Genomic DNA, 25,086 nt, shown 5'->3' with positions numbered 1-25,086 from the left:
ATCCAGAATTGCAGGGTCGACTGGAATGCTCAGTTCCTCAATACTGACCACAGCCTTGTTGTAGGAACTCTGAAGTTGCAGCGTAAATCCGGGAGAATGGTACCATCCTAGCCTCGGCCTGATGTTAGCAAGCTCAAGGATGAGAGGGTAGCTGAGAGTTTATGAACAGGCTGAGTGGAGATTTGGGGGGGGGGGTCTGGGTGCTTTAGGGAATCCTGAAGAGTTGTGGAGTGCCTTCAAGACCACACTTCTTGATGTTGCCAGTGGATGTCTTGGAACTCACTGTAGGACAAAGAAGAAGTTTGTCTGTCAAGGGACACAGGATACCATTGACCAGAGTCGCAGGGCCAGGCTGAATGGCAGAGCTGAGCTGTTCAGAGAATCGAGGCGTAAAACTGCACGTTCACTGAGGGCGGACAAGAAGGTCTTTGTTTGAGGCATCTGCGAAGGGGTAGAGCCTCACCTATGGTCAAGTGATTCTCGTCATGCTTACAGAGGAATTTTTGCATTATTTTCCTCCAAGCCTGTCCCTTGATGTCATGCAGTTAGAGCAGATGGCAGTGAGCTCTTCACAGAAGAATCGGAAGTGAACGCCTGTTGGCCCATTACTTTGAGGGGCTGTACCAAGCTGACCCACCAGCCGTTGAGTTGGATGTCAGGAGTGTAACTATCTCTAATGCTGACACTCCAATCAGCTGTGAACCACCATCATTTGTGGAAACAGCATGTGTTTACCCAGTTAAAATGGGGGTAAAGCTCCTGGGATTTGTGGTATCCATGCTGAACTTCTCCAGGCCGGGGTAAATGCCATACTCGTGTCGGTGCATGCAGTTCTGTGCTCTCATTGGAGCATAGGTATCATCACCCCAACTGACTGGAAGAGGGGCCTTGTTGTCCATCTTTGGAAAGGGAAGGGTGATCGCCAGGATTGAAACAACTTATAAGTGGTGACGCTGCTCTCAGTGCCGGGCAAGGTCTTTGCTCGGATAATTCTTGATATGGTCGACATCATCTGCTTGAGCAACTACGCCAAGAACAGTCGGGCTTTACATCAAAGAGGTCAATGATTGACCGTAACCTTGCTCTTAAGCCTGGTGTTGGCTTATTGGTTAGGGTGGTGGTTTGGGAACCTAGGGTCCTGAGTTCGAGCCTCATTTTCTGCTGAATTTAACACCAGGGGGTTGACTCAGCATTCATCCTTCCAAGGTTGGCGAAATGAGCACCAGCATGTATCAGCAATAGGGGCACTGCATCAGCGGCAGAGCTGTGCCCCTAACCAATGATGCAACCAGCAGCCAAAAAGGCTGTACACAATGGGCATCTTGCTCTTCTGGTCCTCACCGAACGCAGGCGAGAGTTTCAACATGGGCTGCTCACAGACTATGTTGATCTCCTCAAAGCATTCAATCGGGTGAATCGCGATGCCCTCTAGAGGATTCTCAGTCTTTGGTGCCTCCAAAACTGATCAATCTGATTTCTGAACGATACTCTGGTATGTTGTGAGGTGTGGTGGTTCCATCTCTGACTTATTTCCCGTTCTTACTGGAGATAGCCAGGGGTGTGTACTGGCCCCCACACTTTTCAGTGCTTTGTCAGAAAGATCATGCTGTGGTACATCGTTTGGGAATTTTAAGACCTCTGAACGTGATTTCGCAGATGATGCAGTCATCTTTGCAGAGATGCTGGATAACCTTAGAGTATAGGAGTCCTTCAAGCACTGAATGAGGAGTCAGAACCACTGGATGATTGGTTTCCTGGGTCAAAACTAAGATCCAGGCTTCCAATGACATCTTGGATGCTGTCATCTCATCTGCTCCAGTTTGTGGTGAGGACATTGAGGTGACAGAGAGATTCACTTCCCTTGGCAGTGATGTTGATGTCTCCGCATCTGTGAGACAGAGGTCGATAGACATCTGGTTCGGGCCTAGGAAGTGATGGATGCACTGGATCATGGGGTGTGGCGCTGTCGGTACCTGTGCAGGAGGACGAAAGTCCGAGTCTTTAACTCCTTGGTGCTTCCAATCTTGCTCTACGAATGTGAGACTTGGACTCTGACCAGGGATCTGAGATGGAGACTTAACTCCTTTGGTACCAGTTCTCTTTGGACAAACTATCAGCTAACGCTGGTCAGACTTTGTGTCTGAGTGTTTGCTTGTATAGTGCATGAGCGTCAGCTGCAGCTATATGCACATGTAGCTCGTATGCCTGACGCTGATCCTGCTCACCAGATTCTATCACCGAGGAAGCCTCGTGAGTGGAGGAGGAAAACGGGCCGACCACATGTTTTATGGTTGTCGTTGGTTTATCGGCATCTCAAAGTGATGGGGATGGGCCAGGCATCTGACTTGGGGATGGCCAGACCGAGGCCCCTTGAGTACCGGCAGAAAGTGGATGCAGTGATGGATGCGCTGCTCTGGTACATGGATAAATACCCTGTGCATGTGCCACAGCCGGGACACTTTTTGCATGCACTCTGACACAAATTGGGTCCCCATTTCATTCATTATCTCATCTGAGACTCCAAGATGTCTCTACATATCCACAAAAGCCTCAACAACATACAGTGGCCTGAAAAAGTATTCACCCCTCCAAAGTTTCACATTTTGATGACACCTGAGCTTATTTCATCATTCTTTCAAATCAAACTTAATATATGGAGTATTCACAAACTACTCCAAAGTGATAAAACTTTAAAAATCAGATGAAATGTGAATAAGTTAGATTAACAGAGAATCAGATGATTCTCAGTTGAATAAGTAATCAAACCCTTTCCCTAATTAACCCTAAATCACTTCAGGAGCAAATTATTTGTTGGAAAGGTTACAAAACAAGTGTAATAGGTTTCACCTGTTGGTGGTTGTCTCCATTTACGGTTTACAGGAGGTGAGAGGGAGTTCTCCCAGAACTCAAAATCTCCACTCCTATTTTTTTGGTGAAGGATCGTGATTCATGTTGTGAAACTTCTTTCTCTTGGCTTCGTTCCAAGAGTCTTTTCAGAATCTTCACTGAACTTCTGACAGCCTCCAATTGTAGATTGTTTGTGGTGATGTTCCCCCCGAATGGTTTTTAAGTACTCAGTAAAGGTTTTCTTTATCATGCCTGTAGCTCCAACTATCACTGGAATAATTTCAGCTTTCTTCAATTTCCACACAATATTGACCTCATTTTTCAGATCCTGGTATTTGGTCATTTTCCTGATTTCTGTTTCATTTAGTTCAAAGTCATTGGGAACTGATACTTCGATCAACAACGCTGACTCTTCCTTTTTGTGTTTTAACACATTGTCCGGATGCATTGCTTTGTTTGCAATGTCCAAACTTGATGGGAACATCTTGTCATATGTGAGCATTATATGTTTATTTTCAAGGATCGCATTTGGTTTGTGTTTCCGTGATTGTTCTGGGACCAGGATGTTGAAATGTTTACAGATGTGCCAATGCATTACTCCACAGACAATGTGACGTCTTTCTGTGTACATCTGTTCTGAGATGAGTTTTTTACATCCCCAAAGGATGTTTTTTTTTTACATCCCGAAAGGTAAATTTGGGTTGTTTGAACCACAAAATTTAAGGACAGACATATTGGTGATCCTCGGGGGAGTTTAATTGTTGATAATGAATCGAATCACTATAAATTGTGTTTTCCACTTCACACCATCCACCAATCGGATAATCCCCGGCCGCTGGACTTGTCCAACAGGAACGTTGGGGGACATGCAGGCACTCCTCAAACTTGCGTTGAGGTTCCCACAGATCTACCTTTTCCTCCTAAAGGATTCTTAGGGGGTTAGAGGGATTTGAGGTAGATATTGGCTGGACATAATTAGACCCAAGAGACAATTAGTTAAAAGACATAGGGACAATTTAAAATGGGGCTCGGGATAGAGCAGGGACAGCGGGGCACGGACATGATGAGGATCGGCCCCTGGGATTAGAGGTGATGGTTAGATTAGGGCCGAGCCCGTCTTCAGATCAGCCGGCACCGCCAGCCTCCTCAGGTATGTGGACGACACCAGCATTGCCTGCTGGGCTGCACTGCTGTTGCCCCTTGCCAGGCATTTGCCTGTTGCCCCACCCATTGCCTGTAGCCTTTGTTATGCCTGTCCAAGGGCTCAACCATCATTTGCACAAAGGACCAATTTTGTTGTGGCCACACTGGCCTCCTGTCAGCCATTTATAGGATCAATGTTGGCCAAGGACTACTTGTGTTATGGCCTTACCAACTGCCTGTGACTGCTTACGGGGTTTTTTTTTTTAGATGCTTGTGCAGGATCTCTAAGTCTTACTCACCTTGTTGTTCTTCATCTTCTTCTTGTGGACTTTTTTGTTTCACAGCCTCCAGTTTTCATCGAAACTTCCTGAAACTTGGCATATATATGTAAAAATACCCTGTGCAGACAGTAACCATCTCCGATTTTGAAAATTCCTCCTAGAAAAAAAAGTTATGACGTCAAAATATCTCCGCTAATGGAAATCGTCTTAAAAATTATCTCCGAAACTAGGCAAGCTTTTTGAATTCTGTTTGCGGGAATCGAACAGGGCATTCGCAGAGATGAATTACTGCACATATGATACATCACTATAACAGCCTGGTGTTGGCGCAGTGGTTAGGGCAGCGGCTTGGGATCCAAAAGGTCCTGAGTTCAAGCCCCGTTGGGCCACTGAATTAATACACCAGGGGGTTGACTCAGCCTGTCATCCTTCCGAGGTCGGCAAAGTGAGTACCAGTGTACTGGGCCAGTGTATACCCTGGTTAAAATAGGTGTACCATATCCTTATGTCGTAAGAGGCGACCAGGGTTGCATCAGGAAGGGCATCCGGCGTAAAACATGTGCCAAATCACTATGCAGATCATAAGGATGATCCGCTGTGCCGACCCCTAACGGGAGCAGCCGAAAGAAGAAGAAGAAGAAGAAGAAGATGATACATCACTATAATGTCATATCAATTTTTATGATGTCATTCCTATTTTTGACATTTTTTGTTTCACAACCCAGAGTTTTCATCGGATCTTCGTGAAACTTGCCATGTATATGCAGAAAGGCCACGCGCAGGCAGTAACCATCTCCGATTTTGGAAATTTATCCAATAAAAAAGTTGACGTCATAATATCGCCGCTAATGGAAATTGCCTATTCCACTATCTCCGAAACTAGGCAAGCTGTTTGAATTTTGTTTGCGGGAATCAAGCCGGGCATTAGCACAGATAATTTATCGCAAACCTGAAACATCACAATTATGTCATATTCGTTTTTATGACGTCATCATTAAGAGAACGAGGATCTTAGCTCATTTGAGCTTGTTAAGTTTAATCGTTGATTTTGAAGTATGTTTTTGAATATCTGTAACAATATTTTTTGGTTCATCACCCTGTTCTTTCATAAGACGAGCAATTTCGGAAGATATTTGAGAAATATCATATGCTGCAGGTGAAACTGTTATCATTTTGTATCCACTTCCTGGATTATAACTAAACTTGTCATTTTTCTCGGTGATATTAAATAAGGTATTATAAGTTTCCATGGACAATAAAGACGGCTCATATTCTTTTGTTGCGTCAAGTTGTAGTGTGTATGGGAATGAAGATTTGTGGTCGCTTGTTGTGAAAATAAAACTAAGGATTGTGCTTCTCATCTTATTTAATATGAGATAAATGTCTTTGTATTGACATTTATTAATTATTTTCATGTTCATCAACTGGTCTAAAATGGCTGATGCTTCATTAAAACAATTGTTATTTCCAGCCTTCTTACTACCGAACAACAATAACAGTCTGTTAACTAATTGTGATGGGTCATTTGGAAGAAAACTAACACCTGAACAAAGGATACTTAAAGCCTGAATAATGTGTTTCTCCTTTTCTCATTCTTCCTACTTTTACCAGACAGACTAACCCTATAATTAAGAGAGTCCAGAAGATCAATATTTTCTCTATCATCATTATTTTTCATATCCAATGGTTTATCAAAATACTTTGATTAATCCTTCACAGTTGAACCTTGTCTTCCATCTTTTGTGAGAAGAAACATTAATGTGGGAGTTAATTTAACAGGGGGTTGAGCAGAACTCAAGAACCTTAATTCATCATTAAATATCAATACCTTTTCTTGAACAAGTTGAAATATTGCTGGTTGTTCTGTTGGAATGAGTCCTGGTATGGTTTTTGAATCCGCTGAATATTCATTGTTTTGAAGAGCATTCACAACATAATCAGGGGGTCAATTGATCTCTTCCAGTTGTAGAAATACTCCTTCATCATCATATTCTAATTCTCCTATGTGCCCTAATTATTCCTCCGACATTTGCCTGAAATATTTTAACATTTGAAGTTTTTTCGGAGTATATTCTATTGTGGGAGCTGTGGAAACATCTATAAATTTTTTCTTGGGAAGTTTTTAAAAGTGGTTTAAAAAATTTCTCGTTTTCTTTCAACTGCTTCTTCACCCGTTTGTTTCTGTCTGCGTTTCTTCTTTATGTCTTCCTGTTGTTTTACAACTTTTGAAACCAACTCTTGATGTTCCTTAAATCTTCTTGCTCTTTCTTTCGCATCCATTTATTTATTGGAAAATATCATTCACTGAATTATAAAGGTCAACAGGGAAATTTTCCTTTTCTTCATCATTAAAGTAGATGTGTTCAAATAAATCCTTTTCTGTAACTATTTCATCAAATTCTTTCTTAACATTAATACGAGTTGTAATTTCTTCTTCACTAATATTTGTATCTCTGCTTTTCATACATCTGCGTTGAGTTTCTTCATCAACATCAAAACCGAATGATAAAATCTTAACCCCGCTCAGATGTTTAATAATTTGTCTCATTCCTTCTGGATTAGTTTCTAATATCCCAAGACCACCAGATTTTAGTTTCTTTTACTCACTCTTACAATTTGAATATTTTGTTGTACCAAGAGAAACCTACTCAAATATTTGGCCTTCATTCCTCAATTGCATGTGTTCCTCCACTGAAATATAGTAATAACCTTCACCTTCTACTTCTCCAGGTCTTATTGCTCTAGTTGTTGTAGATACAAAACGAACTGCATGGTGCTCTTAAAGCAAATTTAAAATATTCTCATTTGTACTATACAAGAACCTTGATTTATGAAAGTTTTTTTCCAGAAGCAGATTTACCTACAAGATTTATAATAATAGTTTTCATTTATGTATGTGATTGTTTATAAAATAAAAAAAATATATCCGTTAATATCTCATCTTGTTTCACAACAATATATTTATATTTTTCAGTCATGTCCTTCATATAATCCCAAAATTCCTTTTTACTACATAATGTAGAACAATTGTCTCTCCAAAAATTGTTTATATCTATTGAATTTAACTTGAATAAAATAAAAGTATTAGCATTGTTTCTTATGGAGCGATGAGGGAGTTGAAAGTATGATTGACTAAGATAAATACAATTACAAGAAGAATGTCTCCCTCTTGTGTAGTGGCTATCCATTACCATTTGGTTTCTCTCATTAACACAATCATCAAAGATAACGAGGTTCTTTTTTGATTTATCCAAATGTTGGGGAGAAGCTGTATCATCCGTATTATCACTAAGAATACAAGTTATCGGTTTTGGTTTATTTTTATATAACTGTGTGTCAAAAAATAGTTGTATTATATCTTCAATGTTGTAATCATTTCGTTTGTTTTGAAGTTTAAATAAACCAATTATTATATCTTCTTTTTGAAGAACAGCATTAAAACCTTGTGAGAGTAGTTGATACTCAGGTTGAAAACTCAACTTTGTGAAAATTATTAAATTATGATAATCCAAAAAGTTGGGAGTAAGGAGCATCTTTAAAAGTAAGCAGGTTTTTCCACACCTGCTTGAACCAACTCTGAGACATCTTAATGAATTTGGAAGATTTTTTATGGTTGTTAAATTTTATCTTATTTTCCCAAATGGGTAAAAAATAATTCATTTATATATTTGGAAAACAGGTTATTTAATTTATTATTGGCTTTTTTAGAAACTATATTTTATCCTAAGTTCGGTTTAAATTTCAAGATAATCCATTATTTTATTTATACAATATCTTGTGTTGATATTTCCCTGAAAATAGCAATCGTGAATATATATAACAACAATGGCAATCGTGAATATATTGGTTCACGAAAAAATATTTTCACGAAAAAATAAGTGACCACTATATTCGTTATTGGTGTGTGTGTGTCTGTCTGTCTGTCTGTCTGTCTGTCTGTCTGTCTGTCTGTCCCGAGCATAGCTCCGTGGGTTTTAACCCGATCCTGACAAAATTTTGGTGGGAGGTTTATATCATGATCTAGTTGTGTTTTCCTGAGAATGGGTATGGTGCGCCCATTATGGGCGGAGCCACTCCCAAAAAACATGTGTTTTTAGGGGGTAGCCAATTTCAATTTGCATCTTTTCCGAGGGGGGTTTGTCGAATCTGACAGGGGTTTTGGTATTTGGTTAGCCCAATGGCACCTGCATAGCCCCAGAGAGCTCGATTTTTCATTTTCGTCCCAAGGTCAAGGCCACAAGGTCACGAACTTAGAAAATTGCGAATTTTGACATAAAAATCCATCTTCTCCGAGGGGTTTGTTGAATCTGGCAGGGGTTTCAGTATTTGGTTAGTCCAATGGCACCTGCATAGCCCCACAGAGCTCGATTTTTCATTTTCGTGTCAAGGTCACAAGGTCACGAACTTTAAAAATTGCGAATTTTGACATAAAAAATTATCTTCTCCGAGGGGTTTGTTGAATCTGGCAGGGGTTTCGGTATTTGGTTAGCCCAATGGCACCTGCATAGCCCCACGGAGCCCGATTTTTCATTTTCATCCCAAGGTCAAGGTCACAAGGTCACGAACTTAGAAAATTGCGTATTTTGACGTAAAAATCATATGACCGCCCAAACTTTGAGAGCTGAAATGACAATATTTTTTATGCATAATCTGGAGGTCATTCCCCACCTAACATCTTGAAGCCATTTTGCTCTATCTTGAACACCTTGCCTGTGGCGCCCCCTTCAAGTTTGTTTTTACGCTGATTTCATCAAACTATGGATAATCCGAGGAGTGCGAAATGCCATATAGCCTATATGACATTATATTGTTCCTCGAATGTTCCAGAGGAAGTTTTGTACCAAAGGTCATAATCCTTGACCTTTGACCTTTAAAGTTCACAAAGGTCAAATTTTCAAAGTTGTGGGAATCGAACCGGGCTTTTGACCTTCTTCGACGAACTAACGCCAATAAGCTATAGCATGTATAGCCTCGGAATGAAATCCACAACATTGTTTTGTGACCTTTAAAGGTTATGCAAAGGTAAAATTTTGAAAGTTGTTGAACGAAACCGGGTTTTCGACATTTTGCAGCTAATAACCTGTCACTCGTACCACATCATGTTGATCATTTTTATAACTTGGTCAAAAATTATCACATTGCCTCATCCTTGACTTCTGAAACAATCTACATCGTCAAATACCGCTCGTGAACCATTGCCGTCTCCAGTCTTGTATCTATCTATAATTGCAGCAATCTCTGTGTGTATCTGTCTGTCTGTCTGTATGTGTGTCTACGACAGCTGTTTCTCGCCAACCCCGGTCCGATCTAATTGAAGCTTGCCAGGAATATTGCTGGGGACCTGTGGATGTGCCTTTTCAAGGTTTGATATTAATCGGACAAGCGGTTCCCAAGTTATGGCCATTTATTTACCAACCAATGACAGGACACGGTGCTATGATGTAATGATTGACGTCACAATATATATATATATATATATATATATATATATATATATATATATATATATATATATATATTTTGCACGCATGGCCACGCACGTACGGGCCCGCACATAAGTGCATGCACATACGGGCATGCACCTACGGACACGCACCTACGGACACGCACCTACGGACACGCACCTACGGACACGCACCTACGGGCACGCACATACGGGCCCACACATACAAGCACATACGTATGGGCATGCACGTATGGGCCCGCACGTACGGGCACGCACCTACGGGCCCGCAATAGTAACAACAATCCTTTGAACATTTCTCTAATACGTTCAGTTTCTTCCATTGTAAGGAAAGGTGTGTTATCACCCTCATACTTTACATTCATTTATCTAATCAATCTTGTAAAGTAATTCATTTTTGGTGTAAATATAAAAGAATTATATTCCTTTTTATCTTTTTTATTATCATTAATTAGAAGATAATCACAGAATAAAAATTGTTTCTAGGCTTTTGACTCTGTGTTTAATCCCACTCTAACAAACGCAGGACAATTCTCAAATTTGTCATACAGAGAATCAGGGAATTCAAGAGGCTCAAAAATCTAGTAAACTATTCATATATATATATATATATATATATATATATATATATATATATATATATATATATATGTATATATATATATATATATATATAGTAAAACTTTGCTTAAATTAAAATTCATCTTCGGAATCATCTTCGGTACTTTCATTGGTGCTTTCACAATCACCTGTAAAACTACTTTCATAACTATCGTTTGAACACAAACTCTCGGTATCATAACTGTCTTCTGTTCCAACAGAGATACTATCATCACTCTCATAATCTTCAAAATCTTCAGTTGAATAATGACTCATATTTAATTAGTAGAAAAAACATTACCATCTGTATCTATGTACCTTTTTTCATCAACAGATTCAACTACTACATTTTTTTATATTAAAGGTAATTTTAAAATGATCCTTAACCACTATGGAACGAAACATCATTTCACCTGATCTATTAACATCCTTTATTTCATCAGGATTTACATCTTTCGGGTTGTTGAAAAAAATACAAATTTCTCCTTGCATATTACAGATTGTCTTATCTTTTCTTTCTAAAGCTTCATCCATAAGGTTTTTCTTTTTTGATACTTTTTCTTGTTTCATTGCTTTACTAGCTTTGAATATATTGCCAGAAGGAGAGGAGAAACTTTTGTTAGAGCTACTTTAATTGATGTTCTTCCAGATATACAAAAAGCCCTTCCACTGAAGGAAATTGAAGAACTCATATTATTCACCATTATTGTTTTTATCCAATCATTGTTATATTTATCTTTATTCAATTTTACATTATTGACATATTTCTCAGTATCTTTTACAAATGAAGAGATTGATTGAAACTTGTCTTTTGTGTCTTGATACATTGTATTTATTAAGTGAAAAAAGTTGGAGGATAAAAAGGTTTTAAGCACAGATCCACCTATGAATTAAACGGAATTTTTATCAAGAAAATTTTATTTTAAGCAAAGTTTTGTTATATAAATATGGGGAATACAACGTACTATGATGTTTGTAATCATGAATATAAATGTTATAAAAAATACCTTCAAACCAACAAACACACATTCAATCTTTTCAGACAAATATCTCCACTTGACCAAGAAACAAAACATTTTGATAGATGTGATAATGATATTCTTTTAAAAAATTATAATATACACCTTCAATCATGCAAACACAAGAACAATGACGAAAGGGAAGGTGCCACTAAATTCTCCATTGAAAACACTGATGGGGCATTTAAAGGGCATATAAAAATAAGATTGTTTCACTTTCACGACCCTGGACCATCTTCAATCATGGAAGTTGTTGATATGGTTAAACAAAGTATTGAAACTATAATTGAAAACACATTAAGTGAAATGAAAACTTTTAAGTTTTATATGGGAGTAAAATTTAATATGGTAAGACAAGGTGATGAAACAACTTCCGATATGAGGACAAACCCTCACTTTATCTCATCATTTCAAGATTTTGTAAGATGTGATGTTTACGATGAACTCCAGAGACAAGAACAAGATGTTGATAACACTGTAGTAGGTAGTGGATTTGCTCTTACAAAAATAATCTTTTTAGATATACACATCTTAAAATCAGATCCTCTTCAAGCTTCTTCTTATATTGATTCACCAAAAGAGATAAAACTTAAGAAAGTGGTTGTCAATATTCAAAACAAAGATAATAAATGTTTTCTATGGTCTGTTCTTGCTCACTTACATCCTCCACAATGGAATCCTGAAAGGGTTGAACATTATAAGAAATGTGAGAATACATTAAATGTTAAAGATTTAAAGTTTCCAATGTCATTGAGAGATATTCCTAAATTTGAGAAAATTAATAATCTATCTGTTAATGTATATGGATTAACGGATACAAACAAAGTTCAGATATTAAAAATTTCAAACAACTATAAAAATGATGAAACACACATTAAGCTTCTCTACTTTACTTTAAGGAAAAATCACATTATGCTTTCATCAAAAATTTATCAAGATTAACCACATCACAACTATGTAAGAGAAAATATAAAATGTATCCTTGTAAGAGATGTCTCAACTCCTTTCACACAAAAGAATGATTAAATCAACATTCGAAATATTCGAATCATAAATCAACCATAATCAATTTACCAAAAGCAGGTTCAAATATATCATTCAAAGATTTTAACAAATGTATAAAACATCCATTTGTGATATTTGCTGATTTTGAAAGTATCCTTGAAAAGATAGATACTGTTTTTCCAAATCCAAATAAATCATACACAAATAAATATCAAAAACATACTGCTTGTGGTTTCTGTTATTATATGAAATCATCTGTTGGTGATGAATACAACAAGTTGGAACTTTATAGAGGAGAAGATGCCTCAGAGGAGTTTGTAAGACGATTGGAAAAAGACTGTATAAGACAAAGAGAAATAATGGTTAAAACCTGTAAAACAATGTCATTAACAAAGGGAGAGAAAAAGGAATTTAGAAAGAACAGTATGTGTCATATTTGTGAGGATAAAATTGAGGGAGAGGTCAAGGTTAGGGATCACTGTCATCTAACTGGTAAATATAGAGGTCCAGCTCATTCCCGTTGTAATCTTAATTACAAGCCCCCAAACTTTATTCCTGTCTTTCTTCACAACAACGCTCACTATGACATGCATCTATTTATAAATGAACTTTCAAAGACATCTGGAGATATTTCTGCTATTCCTAACACAGATCAAAAATACATCTCATTCACAAAAATAATTCATACATCCCCCACAACCCATATCAGATTTCTTGACACATACAAATTTATGGCACGTCCATTATCTAATATAACATCAAATATTAAAAACTTACCAAATCTTAAATCACATTTCTCAAATCAAGAAGAGATTGATCTCTTATCACAAAAGGGAATATATCCTTATGACTATATGGATTCATTTGAGAAGTTTAAAGAAACACAACTTCCTTCAAGGGAAAGTTTCTATGGCAAGTTGAATAAAAGTCATATTTCTGATAGAGATTATACACAAGCTAAAAAGGTTTGGGAGAAGTTTAACATAAAGAATCTTGGAGAATATCATGATTCATATCTTAAAACTGATGTATTGTTATTGGCTGATGTGTTTGAAACTTTTAGAACAGTCTGTCATAATAAAATTTCTGATTGATTAGACCCCGCTCACTATTACACAGCTACGGGTTTGGCTTGGAGTGCTACGTTAAAAATGACAAAACAAAATTTGGAATTAATCAGTGACATATATATGCTTTTAATTATAGAGAAGGCCAAAAGAGGAGGAATATCTCAAGTATGTTCCAAGAGATATGCCAAAGCAAATAACAAATATATTCCTGATTATAATAAGAATGAGGACAACTCTTACCTGATGTATTATGATGCTAACAATTTGTATGGGTGGGCTATGTCTCAATCTTTACCTTATGGAAAACTTAAATGGGTTAAAGAAAAACATTATGAAAAAGTTTTACAAGACATTGTTGTCTCCTCTCAAAAAGAATTGGATGAAGCTGAAGTTGGATATTATTTTGTGGGTTGATTTAAAATATCCAGAAGAACCATCACAAACATAAAGACCTGTCTTATGCCCCTGATAAAGAAAGTCCAAGAAAAGAATGGTTAAGTGATTACCAACAGTCATTCAATATAAAAGGTAAATCTCCAGAAAAACTACTTGCTACATTAAATGATAAAGAAAGTTATGTTTTGCATCAAAGGAACTTGAGACAATATTTATCTGCTGGGTTGAGAGTGAGGAAAATTCATCGGATTTTGAAATTTAAACAAAGTCATTGGTTAAAGAAGTATATTGATTTTAATACAAAAAGGAGAACAGAAGCAAAAACAGATTTTGAGAAGGACTTTTATGAATGAATGAATAATGCTGTATTTGGAAAGACTATGGAAAATGTTAGGAATCGACAAAACATAAGACTTGCTACATCTTGGAAACAGGCTTCAAAGTTAATTAATAGACCAGGTTTTGAATGAGCGGAGGTGTTTTAAGAGAACTTTTGTGCTATTCATTTGAAAAAAGAGAGTATTGAAATGGATAAACCTATTTATATCGGAACATCAATTCTTGACTTGTCAAAGTCGTTAATCTATGACAATTACTATAATAATTTAAAATCAAAGTATAAGGATAATGTGTCATTGTTATATATGGATACAGATAGTTTTATATTAGAAATTAAGACAAGTGATGTATATGAGGATATGATTGATAATATTGATATATATGATGCAAGTAATTATGTCAGGTGATGTATTGTTTTCATCAAAGAATAAAAAGGTTATTGGTAAGTTTAAAGATGAATTGGGTGGGAAGGACATGAGTGAATTTATAGGATTGAGATCAAAGTCTTATGCTTTACGTATATTGATAATAATAACATTGAAAGGTGTGATAAGGAGATAAAGGGAATAAAGAAAAATATAATCAAGGAAACAATAAACTTTAAACATTATTACAACTGTTTAACCTTAAAGAAGGAAGAGTACAGAAAAATGAATACAATAAGAAGTTATAAACATCAATTATATGCAGAAGAGATAAATAAGAAAGCATTAGGAGCTTTTGATGATAAAATATATATTTTAGAGGATGGAATCAATAGCCTCCCTTATGGTAATAAGTATAAGTGTAAAGATATTGGGTTGGGAATTTTAACAGCCTACCGCCGTCTTTTTACTGATTTATAAATGATAGAATCAAGCAATAACCAAACCAAAGAGTGGAGATGTAATCAGCCTTGGTATTTAAATGGGAAACAAAGAATATGAGAAATATCAAATAAGTCTTATTGAAGAAATAACCAGGGTAAAAGTAGATAAAACAAATAAGTTGGAGGATGGAAAGAAAAAAATTAATATCCTTGAATGGACTGAAAACTTTGATGGTTATCAATTAAACAATGGAAAAACAATTTACTACAATCTCAAAATGATATGTGGCTCAGGAGGTGGTCAAACAAGAGCATTAAGAGAAGTTTATCATCTCACTGTGCTCAACAACAACACATAAACCAAGAACCAAGTTCCAAAGTAATCTTTGTGAATATACTCAATGGTGATGAATGTAATAGGAAAATGAAGTTATTCCCCAAAGTGGAACATGGACAAATATTCATTGGTTCGCTCTTTGAATGGAATGAAAATATGAAAGGAAAGAAGTGCTTTAATCAGTAAGTCTCAATTTTACATTTGCTTGTATGTGAGGGAAAGGGATAGGTGGGGAGAAAATCAGTCTCCTATTTTGGGCTTTTGGGACTCGAATCAGTCTCAATTTTACATTTGCTTGTATGGGAGGGGGAGAAAATCGGTCTCCTATTTTGGGCTTTTGGGGCTTAAGACAGAAAGTTTTTCCCTTTCTCCATTCATTTGAATGGCTGCCTCAGAAACCCCATTTATCCTCTACTAACAATGGAAAAACAATTTACTACAATCTCAAAATGATATGTGGCTCAGGAGTTGGTCAAATAAGAGCATTAAGAGAAGTTTATCATTTCATTTCTGCTCAACAAAGACACTTAAACCAAGAACCAAGTTCCAAGTTATTATTTGTAAATATACTCGATGGAAATGAATGTTATAAGAAAATGAAGTCATTCCCTAAAGTAGAACATTCCCTGCTGTTTTGATGAGGTAATGATCGATGTGGGAATGCCCGGTAGTTGAGGACTTTTTGATTGGGGTGGAAGGGGGTTGAGGAGTTGTGGTGGGGGTTGATGGGGGTGGGGAGGGCATTGAAATCTTGGGTAGGGAGCGAGAGGTGGGGGTTGAGGACTTGGGGTTGGGATGGGGGGTTGAGGACTTGGGGTTTGTGAGGGTGGGGGAGGGGATTTTGAGGACTTGATGTCACATTTTACATTGTGAAGATGTTCTGCAGGTCCCTGCTAATCTACAATAACGATTCAAGTAGAATTTGGCCTCGTTTCAATGACAATTGTGATCCTTCCTGGGTTGTATGAATGGGCATGTTGTGGAAGAAGTAAGACCAATGTATCCTTCAGCTCACATTCCCTTGAATAGCATGAGCCACTACTTCCCAAAACACTAACCTACCTATATGTGCAAAAGGGGAATTCTGAAGATAGATTGACAACCATCGAAATGGATTACTTGTGCAGTGAGATAATATCCCACAACTGTGAAAAGAGTGTGTTTTGGATGCCACATGAATAGTTTGATGAGCAGCGCTCAGCGATGAAAGCCTAAGCCTTGTCAAATGATATAACCCAGGTTTCTCCTTGTCCAGTTTTGACAAGTGCATCATCTTTCAATCCTAAAAAATCTCAGTCTCATCTTTTCACTCTGGAAGGATCATCGAATGAATCCCCACATCAATTTTCATGGTCTGCCACCAGAAGATGTTCAGTCCTCTGAATTTGCAGGCCTCACCATCAGTCGCGATATCTCTTGGGCTGATCATGTGTCAAAACTGGTCTCCAAAGCCATTTGCAGACTGGGCATCCTCCATCATTCTCAGTTGTACTTTGAAAAATCAGAAATACTCACAGACTACAAGGCCACTGTCCATAAGTCAATGGAGTACTGCTCTCGAATATGCACTGCCACCACATCATCACATCTGTCTCTCTCAATTCTATGAAAGCTAAAGCTCTCAGTACAAACAGGCCTTGCGCTTATGTGATGAGGGATATGCACAAGGCCTGTCACTCCCATTTTGGTGATAAGTTGGTGACTTCTGGAGGTTGAGGCTTTGGGGGTGGGGTGGTTAAGGAGCTGTGTTGGGGGCAGGTTGAGGAGGGGTTTTGAAGGCTTGAAATGGAGGAGGGGATTGATGCCTTGGGGCATGGAGGAGGATGGTGAGGACTTGGGGGGGTGAGGACTTGGGTGATGGGTAAGGACTTTCTTTGGAAGGGGGGAACTTTCTGCCTTTTTGAGGGGAGGGGGAGGTTTGAGTAGTTATTTTGGGTGGGTTGAGAGGCAGAGCATGAGGACTTGGGGTTTGGGAAGAGGGGGGGTTGATGACTTGGGGTTTGTGAAGGGGGGGGGAGAGAGTTGAGGACATGAAGTCACATTTTACATTGCGTGGTTGTTCCACAGGTCACTGTTAGTATACATGAAAGGAGACAGAAAGCCAAGTTCGAAATTTCTTTGGCTCGGTCCGAACCTCATCCGCTAGCTTATGAGTCCACGACTTTAACCACTTGGCCACGGAGAATTTTATTTGATAACCATCGGGCGTGTTTTTCTTATTATTATAAAGAGCCTATCCTTACGGACGGGAGGATGTGGAAGCAGGACTTGGATTGCCACTGTAAAACACACAAACAAACACATAGATACTATGCTAATCATATAAAGAATGATAAATGAAGGAATATAAAAAAATCTATAAAAGTATAATTTGCAGAAGGGTCATAATTTCACAGGAGGGTTTGACATGGCACTGGAGAGATGTTTACCATGCAATGTTGTTTATCAAGAGATCATAAAGTAATGTTGCAATCATCGCCAGTGATCATCCCAGCAATGGATTCCATTAATCCGTTCCTTTTACCAAACCCTAAACCCAATCCATCCCATATCTGTTACCTTGTCTTTTACCTGCCCCTTTTAACCCGGGATAACCAATTAGGCAACACCATCACTGGGAGGGAAGACGTTCTTTATCTGAGTCTTTTACAACGGCACGACAGTAAACACGTATTCAAAGTCCTGCTTCCTTTTCTTCCAGTTGGTAAGGACAAGCTCTTTGCTTGCATCCATCCAAAGGACATTGCGCTCATTGCTACATCACCTTGTCTGCAAAGCGACAGAGAAAGGTCTATGCAGAGGTCCTGAGGACCTCCTGCAGAGGTCTATGTTTGGTATAAAGGGAAGACCAGTCTAGAGTCTTTGAAGAAAAACTAATTACATACTTGTGTTTCAACTTGATCCACTCTCTCAGCAGATGCGATGACGTGCTCCAGACGCTCTGTTGGCCTCGAGTCAAGTTGAAGAATGAGGGGAGACGGTGGGTTGAGCCACAAGCTCAATATTCTCAAGCAGGTTCCACCCTTTGGTACTAACTGTGCTAAAGTCTCCATTACCGCTTCTCTTTTCTTTCATCTCGTTTGCATTGCAATTTGCAAGCACAAACGGCCATTGTAACGCCTCTCATTCGATGGTGAAAAAGCATGTTGTTGGCTAAACCATTAAGGTGACTGGCTTAAGATCTTAGGGTCTTGAGTTTGAACCCCTGTGGTTCCATTGAAATAACACCAGGTGAGTTGACTCAGCCTATCAGCCTTCTGAGATCGGCAAAATGAGTACCAGCTTGCTGGTAACAGGGGCACTGCATCAGCAGCGCAGCTACATTCCCAGCAATGATGCAACTAGAAGCCACAAGCTGCATACAGAACAACGTCGGAAGTTGAAAATGTAACATTGTTGTAGTCCTAATCTAAAAACGAGATTCCTAAGAAGAGTTCACATGCTGATGTCCTGAAGTCCAGTATTCCTGTGAATGGTAGAGCGTTATGAAGCGGAAGTTGAAGAGGGATGAAAGGAAGACTTTCCGAAGCTGATATCATTCTCCATCTTGATGTTGAGTAGAACTTCAGCACTGAGTTGAGGAATTTCCTTTTGAAGGACATGAGCACTTCTCCTTCCTGTCAATCTCTACCCTGACTACTCTCTTTTACCTCCTCCAATAATATTGTAGGGTTCCACTTGCCTGGGGAATTCCTTGAAAAGCAATCAGAGTAGAGGAACCCTGGAACCTGTATGTACGAGTCATGACAAAATACGTCCACTTTGGATGCAGTGTTTTCAAATCAGCACTTCCTCCTCCGGTGACAATTCAATGGAACATGGAGGCAACCACTAGATGTTAGTTACAACACTGTTTGCTGTCTTTCAAAGGATTAATGATGGGATGCATGATGCTGACTACGTTGAGTGTACCTCTCACGTGTACCTCTCGCCACCTGTTTCAATCATCTATCCCCCAGACATTTCCAACTCAAAAACATTGAAGTATAAAGTCCATCGGTGAGAGTCATGGTGGATACCCCATTTTGTCCATTGTGTATAACATCAGCATTCTGAATATAATTTATGAAATGAGAGATAATTTGGATGGTAGTTGAGTGTAGAAAGTAACAATGAGCACAAATACAATGTGGAGAGTTTCCGTTGGGGGGGGGGGGACAATGGCCCACACTTTCCATCTCAGGATATTGTTCTTCCCATTTGGGACACATTCACATTCTTCATGAGTCTGGTGGTAAACAACTCAATTATTAGTCCCACTCCTTAAAATACAGCACAAGGCCTAGGCATCAGTCAGGTCCACACGACAAGGCTGCAACACAGGAATGAATCACCACATTCAATGTGTGGCCTGTTTGTCAACAGCAACCACTTATCTGTCTCCAGTCGATTTAACATGGAAAGGGAGGCCGCAGCCCAAAACTATTCCAGATGGACACCCAAACACAATGCTGGTCATGAAAGAAAGGTATGGTTGGAGAAAATGTGGGTTTTATCCTTAAAACATGCTGGTGGACATCGTGTTATTACAAGATGAGGGAACCAACATGAGGTGCACACTCCTGTGGAGGATATGTACTAACCTTGGAGCTAAGTTGTGGACATCATGTTATTGCAAGACGAGGTCACCATCATAAGGTGCACAGTCCTGCGGACGATATATACAAACCTTGGAGTTGAGTCCTCGACATCCTGGGATTCCAAGATGTGCTAGCGATCATGAGGTGCACAGTCCTGTGAAGGATACATACAGACCAAGGAGCTAGCTAGTGGACATCTTGGTATTTTCAAGATGAGTGAACTATCATAAGGTGCACAGTCCTGCGGAGGATACATGCAGACCACGGAGCTAGCTTGTGGACATCCTGGTATTACAAGATGAGTGAACTATCATAAGGTGCACAGTCCTGCGGAGGATACATGCAGACCACGGAGCTAGCTTGTGGACATCCTGGTATTACAAGATGAGTGAACTATCATAAGGTGCACAGTCCTGCGGAGGATACATGCAGACCACGGAGCTAGCTTGTGGACATCCTGGTATTACAAGATGAGTGAACTATCATAAGGTGCACAGTCCTGCGGAGGATACATGCAGACCACGGAGCTAGCTTGTGGACATCCTGGTATTACAAGATGAGTGAACTATCATAAGGTGCACAGTCCTGCGGAGGATACATGCAGACCACGGAGCTAGCTTGTGGACATCCTGGTATTACAAGATGAGTGAACTATCATGAGGTGCACAGTCCTGTGGAGGATACAGGCAGACCACGGAGCGAGCTTGTGGACATCCTGGTATTACAAGATGAGTGAACTATCATGAGGTGCACAGTCCTGTGGAGGACACATTCAGACCATGGAGCTAGCTAGAGGACATCCTGGTATTACAAGAGGAGTGAACTATCATGAGGTGCACAGTCCTGTGAAGGATACATACAGAATATGGAGTGAGCTAGCTAGTGGACATCCTGGTATTACAAGATGAGTGAACTATCATGAGGTGCACAATCCTATGAAGGATATGTACAGACTTTGGAGCGAGCTGGGGGACATCCTGGTATTACAAGATGAGTGAACTATCATGAGGTGCACAGTCCTGTGGAGGACACGTTCAGACCATGGAGCTAACGAGTGGACATTCTGGTATTACAAGATGAGTGAACTTTCATGAGGTGCACAATCCTATGAAGGATATGTACAGACTTTGGAGCGAGCTGGGGGACATCCTGGTATTACAAGATGATCTCGTCATTACGAGTTGCGCAGTCCTGTGGAGGATATGTAGACCTTGGAGCTAGCGAATGCACATCCTGATATTACAACATGAGTGAACTATCATGAGGTGCACAGTCCTGTGGAGGATACATACAGAATATGGACCTTGCTTGTGGACATCCTGGTGTTGGTGTTCCAAGATGACCTCGGCACCATGAGGTTTGCAGTCCAATGGCAGATACATGCCGACCTTTGAACCAGCTGGAGAACATCCTGGTATTACCAGATGAGCTAACCATCATGAGGTATACAGTCCTATGGAGGATACATACAGACCATGGACATACATATGGCTGGCTTGAGGACATACGTACAGCTAGCTTGTGGACATCCTGGTATTACAAGATGATCTAGTCATTATGAGTTGCGCAGTCCTATTGAGGATACGTGCAAACCTTGGAGCTAGCGAGTGGTCATCCTGGTATTATAAGCTAATCTAGCCATTATGAGGTGTGCAGTCCAATAATGATACGTAATGACCTTGAAGCTAGCTGGTGGGCATCCTGCTATTACAAGATGAGCTAGCCATCATGAGGTGTGCAGTCTAATGGAGGATACATGCAGATCTTGGAGCTAGCTGGTGGACATCGTGGTATTACATGATAAGCTAGCCATCATGAGATGTGCAGTCTAATGGAGGATACATGAAGATCTTGGAGCTAGCTGGTGGACATCGTGGTATTTCAAGATGAGCTAGTCATCATGAAGTGTGCAGTCCAATGGAAGATACATGCAGATCCTGGAGCTTGTTCGTGGACATCATGGTATTACAAGATGAGCTAGTCATCATCTCTCTATCGAGTGTAGCCTGTGGCTGCTGGTTGCATCATTGGTTGGGACGCGACTATGCCTCTGATGCAGTGTCCCCCTTACCAGTACACTGGTGCTCATTTTGCCGACCTCGGAAGGATGACAGGCTGAGTCAACCTCCTGGTGTATTTTTAATTCAGCGGGCAATGGGGATTGAACTCAGGACCCTAGGATCCCAAGCCACCACCCTAACCACTAAGCCAACACCAGGCTAGCTAGTCATCATGAGGTGTGCAATCTAATGGAGGATTCATGTGGAGCTTGGAGCTAGTTGGTGGACATCGTGGTATTACAAGATGAGCTAGTCATCATGAGGTGTGCAATCTAATGGAGGATTCATGTGGAGCTTGGAGCTAGTTGGTGGACATCGTGGTATTACAAGATGAGCTAGTCATCATGAGGTGTGCAATCTAATGGAGGATTCATGTGGAGCTTGGAGCTAGTTGGTGGACATCGTGGTATTACAAGATGAGCTAGTCATCATGAGGTGTGCCATCCTGTGGAGGATATGTTCAGATGGTGCATTCGGTGAAGGATATGGATTTTATATTTCTCGAGCGGGTCAAATTGATGCGAACAAGTACACAACCAATGTTGTCTTTCGAGAACAGTGTTACTTTTACCAACAGCCTCATTGTCTAGTCGATGGCTGTCCTGCTTTATACCTTATGTTGCAGTATTCTAATTAGATAATAAACGGAGTATACTTTACCATTCCAAATGTAAAACATAACATCAACACATCATCATGAAAATGTTCAACATCACAAATTGGTAAACGGGTAGAGGCACGTAAGTCCTGAATAACCAAAATCGACCACGCTTGCTTGTCCTTGCCCCAGCCCCTACCCCCCACTCCCCTAAACCCACAACCCCTTTTTATGCTCGTGAGCCTTGTAGGGGTCCGTAAGGGGAAAAGGTTGCTGAATTCATGTGCAACCAAACGGTGAGGGTCAATTTGTTTTGGGTAAGGACATATCAATGCTTGTTCCTTATGACTCTGTACATCAGATCCTGGAGACTCTTTCGAGCAGATGCAAGTGAACAGGATAACCGGCTTAACACCACCTCCAAAAGACCTTGGCTCTGCACATAAAGGAAGAACACGGAATGTCTAACGAGGACCGTCCAGGATACGACCCCTGGCCGGACTCAGTCGTTCAATAAAACGGGACATGTTCCCGTGTCCCAAGATCTTTGTGATGGACCAGCGATGGTCCTTCCCCGGGTGTGTCCACAAATCGGTGTGACCTTCACTGCCCTTCCCAGCATTTTTTTCATTCCCACATCCCACCGCCCAGACGGTCACACAATACAACCGGCAACCCACACAGTTCTAACGCGGGGGTGCAAAACATTCGGAATCACTGAAGTCCTTCGGCTGACTCAAATGACCATGGCACCACCACAAGTAGGACCAGGATAAAATAGGACTACATCAAAAGCCGACGAGATCAAAGCATGGCACACACTCCCCACATACCTCTGACTCCAGGGTCCGCGCTCCGTGCTCGGCCAAGGCTGGCCCCGCGCCTGCACGTGCAGTGCGGACCCTCACCTGGCAGCGTTCTCCCACCCACCTAGCCCTCCCCCGCGTTGCTCACCTTTAGCCCCCCGCAGCACGAAGCCGAAGCCCTCTCGACCCCTCTTGCGCAGATTGAGCGCCCTCTCCTCCATCAGGTAGTCACTGCGGGAGAACGAGCGCAGGTAATTCCCGTTCATGGCAGGATCGCCACCCCCCACCCCACCCCCGGCAGAGCCCGGCTCGGGATGCAAGATCCCCCGCCAAGCAGCCCCTACCCTCCTCAACCCTCCTCAACACACTCCTCCCAGCTCGGGAGTCGAGACCCCCCGCGGTGCGGCTCAGGGACGGCTGCGCATCATGCCCGAAACGAAGATGCGGATCGGATCGGATGGGATGGAAATCGCTACCTCGTCAGGTAACGGTTGATGGCGCAGCCCGTGGTGGCCTCCGGTGAGATCGATGGTAATGTCGGCTCGAGCGGGCCACGCGGCTCTGAACGTGGTGAACAAGGAGAGCGAATTGCACCTCCCTGTGTCCCATCTCCCTAACATCCCCCCCCTCCCCTCTCATCCTCTCCAGCGCGGAGCCAAAACCCACACACCGTCATGTCTCTCTTCATCTGGACGCTGCTGCACTGCCAGGGATTGCATGTGCAACGCAGCACTGTCAGGGTCTTTGTGTGGGCTACTGCACTGCCAGGGTCTTTGTGTGGGCTACTGCACTGCCAGGGTCTTTGTGTGGGCTACTGCACTGCCAGGGTCTTTGTGTGGGCTACTGCACAGTCAGGGTTTATGTGTGCGCTACTGCACTGTAAAGGTCTATGTGTGGGATGCTGCACTGTTAGGGTCTATGATGCTGCACCATCAGGGTCTATGTATGGGCTGCTGCACTGTCAGGGTCTATGTGCAGATTGCTGCACTGTCAAGGTTTATGTATGGACTGCTGCACTGTCAGGGGTCTAAATGTGGGTTGCTGCACTGTCAGGGGTCTAAATGTGGGTTGCTGCACTGTCAGGGTCTATGTGTGGGCTGCTGCACTGTATCTGTGTAAATGTGGGCTGCTTCACTGTCAGAGTCTATGTATGGACTGCTGCACTGTCAGGGTCTATGTATGGGCTGCTGCAATGTCAGGGTCTATGTGCCGGTTGCTGCACTGTCAGGGTCTAAGTGCGGGTTGCTGCACTGTCAGGGTTTATGTGTGGGTTGCTGCACTGTCAGGGTCTATGTGCAGATTGCTGCACTGTCAAGGTTTTTGTATGGACTGCTGTGATGTCAAGGTCTATATGTGGGTTGCTGCACTGTCAGGGTGTAGAGTGAACTGCTGCAGTGTCAATGTCTATGTGTGGACTGCTGCACAGTCATGATGTATGTATGGACTGCTGCACTGTCAGGGTCTATGTATGCTCTTGTACAGCCAGGGAGTACGTGTGGGCTGCTCATGCAGTGTCAGAGAATATGTAAGGACTGTTGCACTGTCAGTGTCTGGTGTGGGCAGTTGTAGTGTTAATGGGGGCCTCTGGATGCTGATGTACTCCAGGGTCTATGCTTAGGCTGCTGCACTGTCAGGGTTTATGTGGGGATTGTTGCACAGTTAAGAGTATGCGAGGGCTGCTGCACTGTCAGGGTCGATGTGAGTTCTGCTGCACTGTCAGGGTCGATGTGAGT

General features: G+C 40.9%; 1 protein-coding gene across 1 annotated transcript in view; it reads right to left on the bottom strand.

Moving 5' to 3' along the window:
* LOC147025619 (SH3 and multiple ankyrin repeat domains protein 2-like) overlaps positions 1-23,630 on the bottom strand; it is a 155,735-nt gene extending 132,105 nt beyond the window's left edge. Inside the window, exon 1 of the mRNA XM_085886768.1 lies at positions 23,502-23,630. Within this exon, the coding sequence (XP_085742894.1) occupies positions 23,502-23,619 (118 nt within the window). The 5' untranslated portion in view covers positions 23,620-23,630. The remainder of the gene's footprint in view (positions 1-23,501) is intronic.
* Positions 23,631-25,086: the final 1,456 nt, after the last annotated feature.

Source organism: Eptatretus burgeri, chromosome 6 (genome assembly GCF_056783735.1).
Source record: "Eptatretus burgeri isolate ZD-2024b chromosome 6, Ebu_testis_v1, whole genome shotgun sequence".
Classification (NCBI taxonomy): Eukaryota; Metazoa; Chordata; class Myxini; order Myxiniformes; family Myxinidae; genus Eptatretus; species Eptatretus burgeri.
Note: the sequence above shows the minus strand (reverse complement) of the source record. Positions and strands in the feature narration are given on the sequence as shown.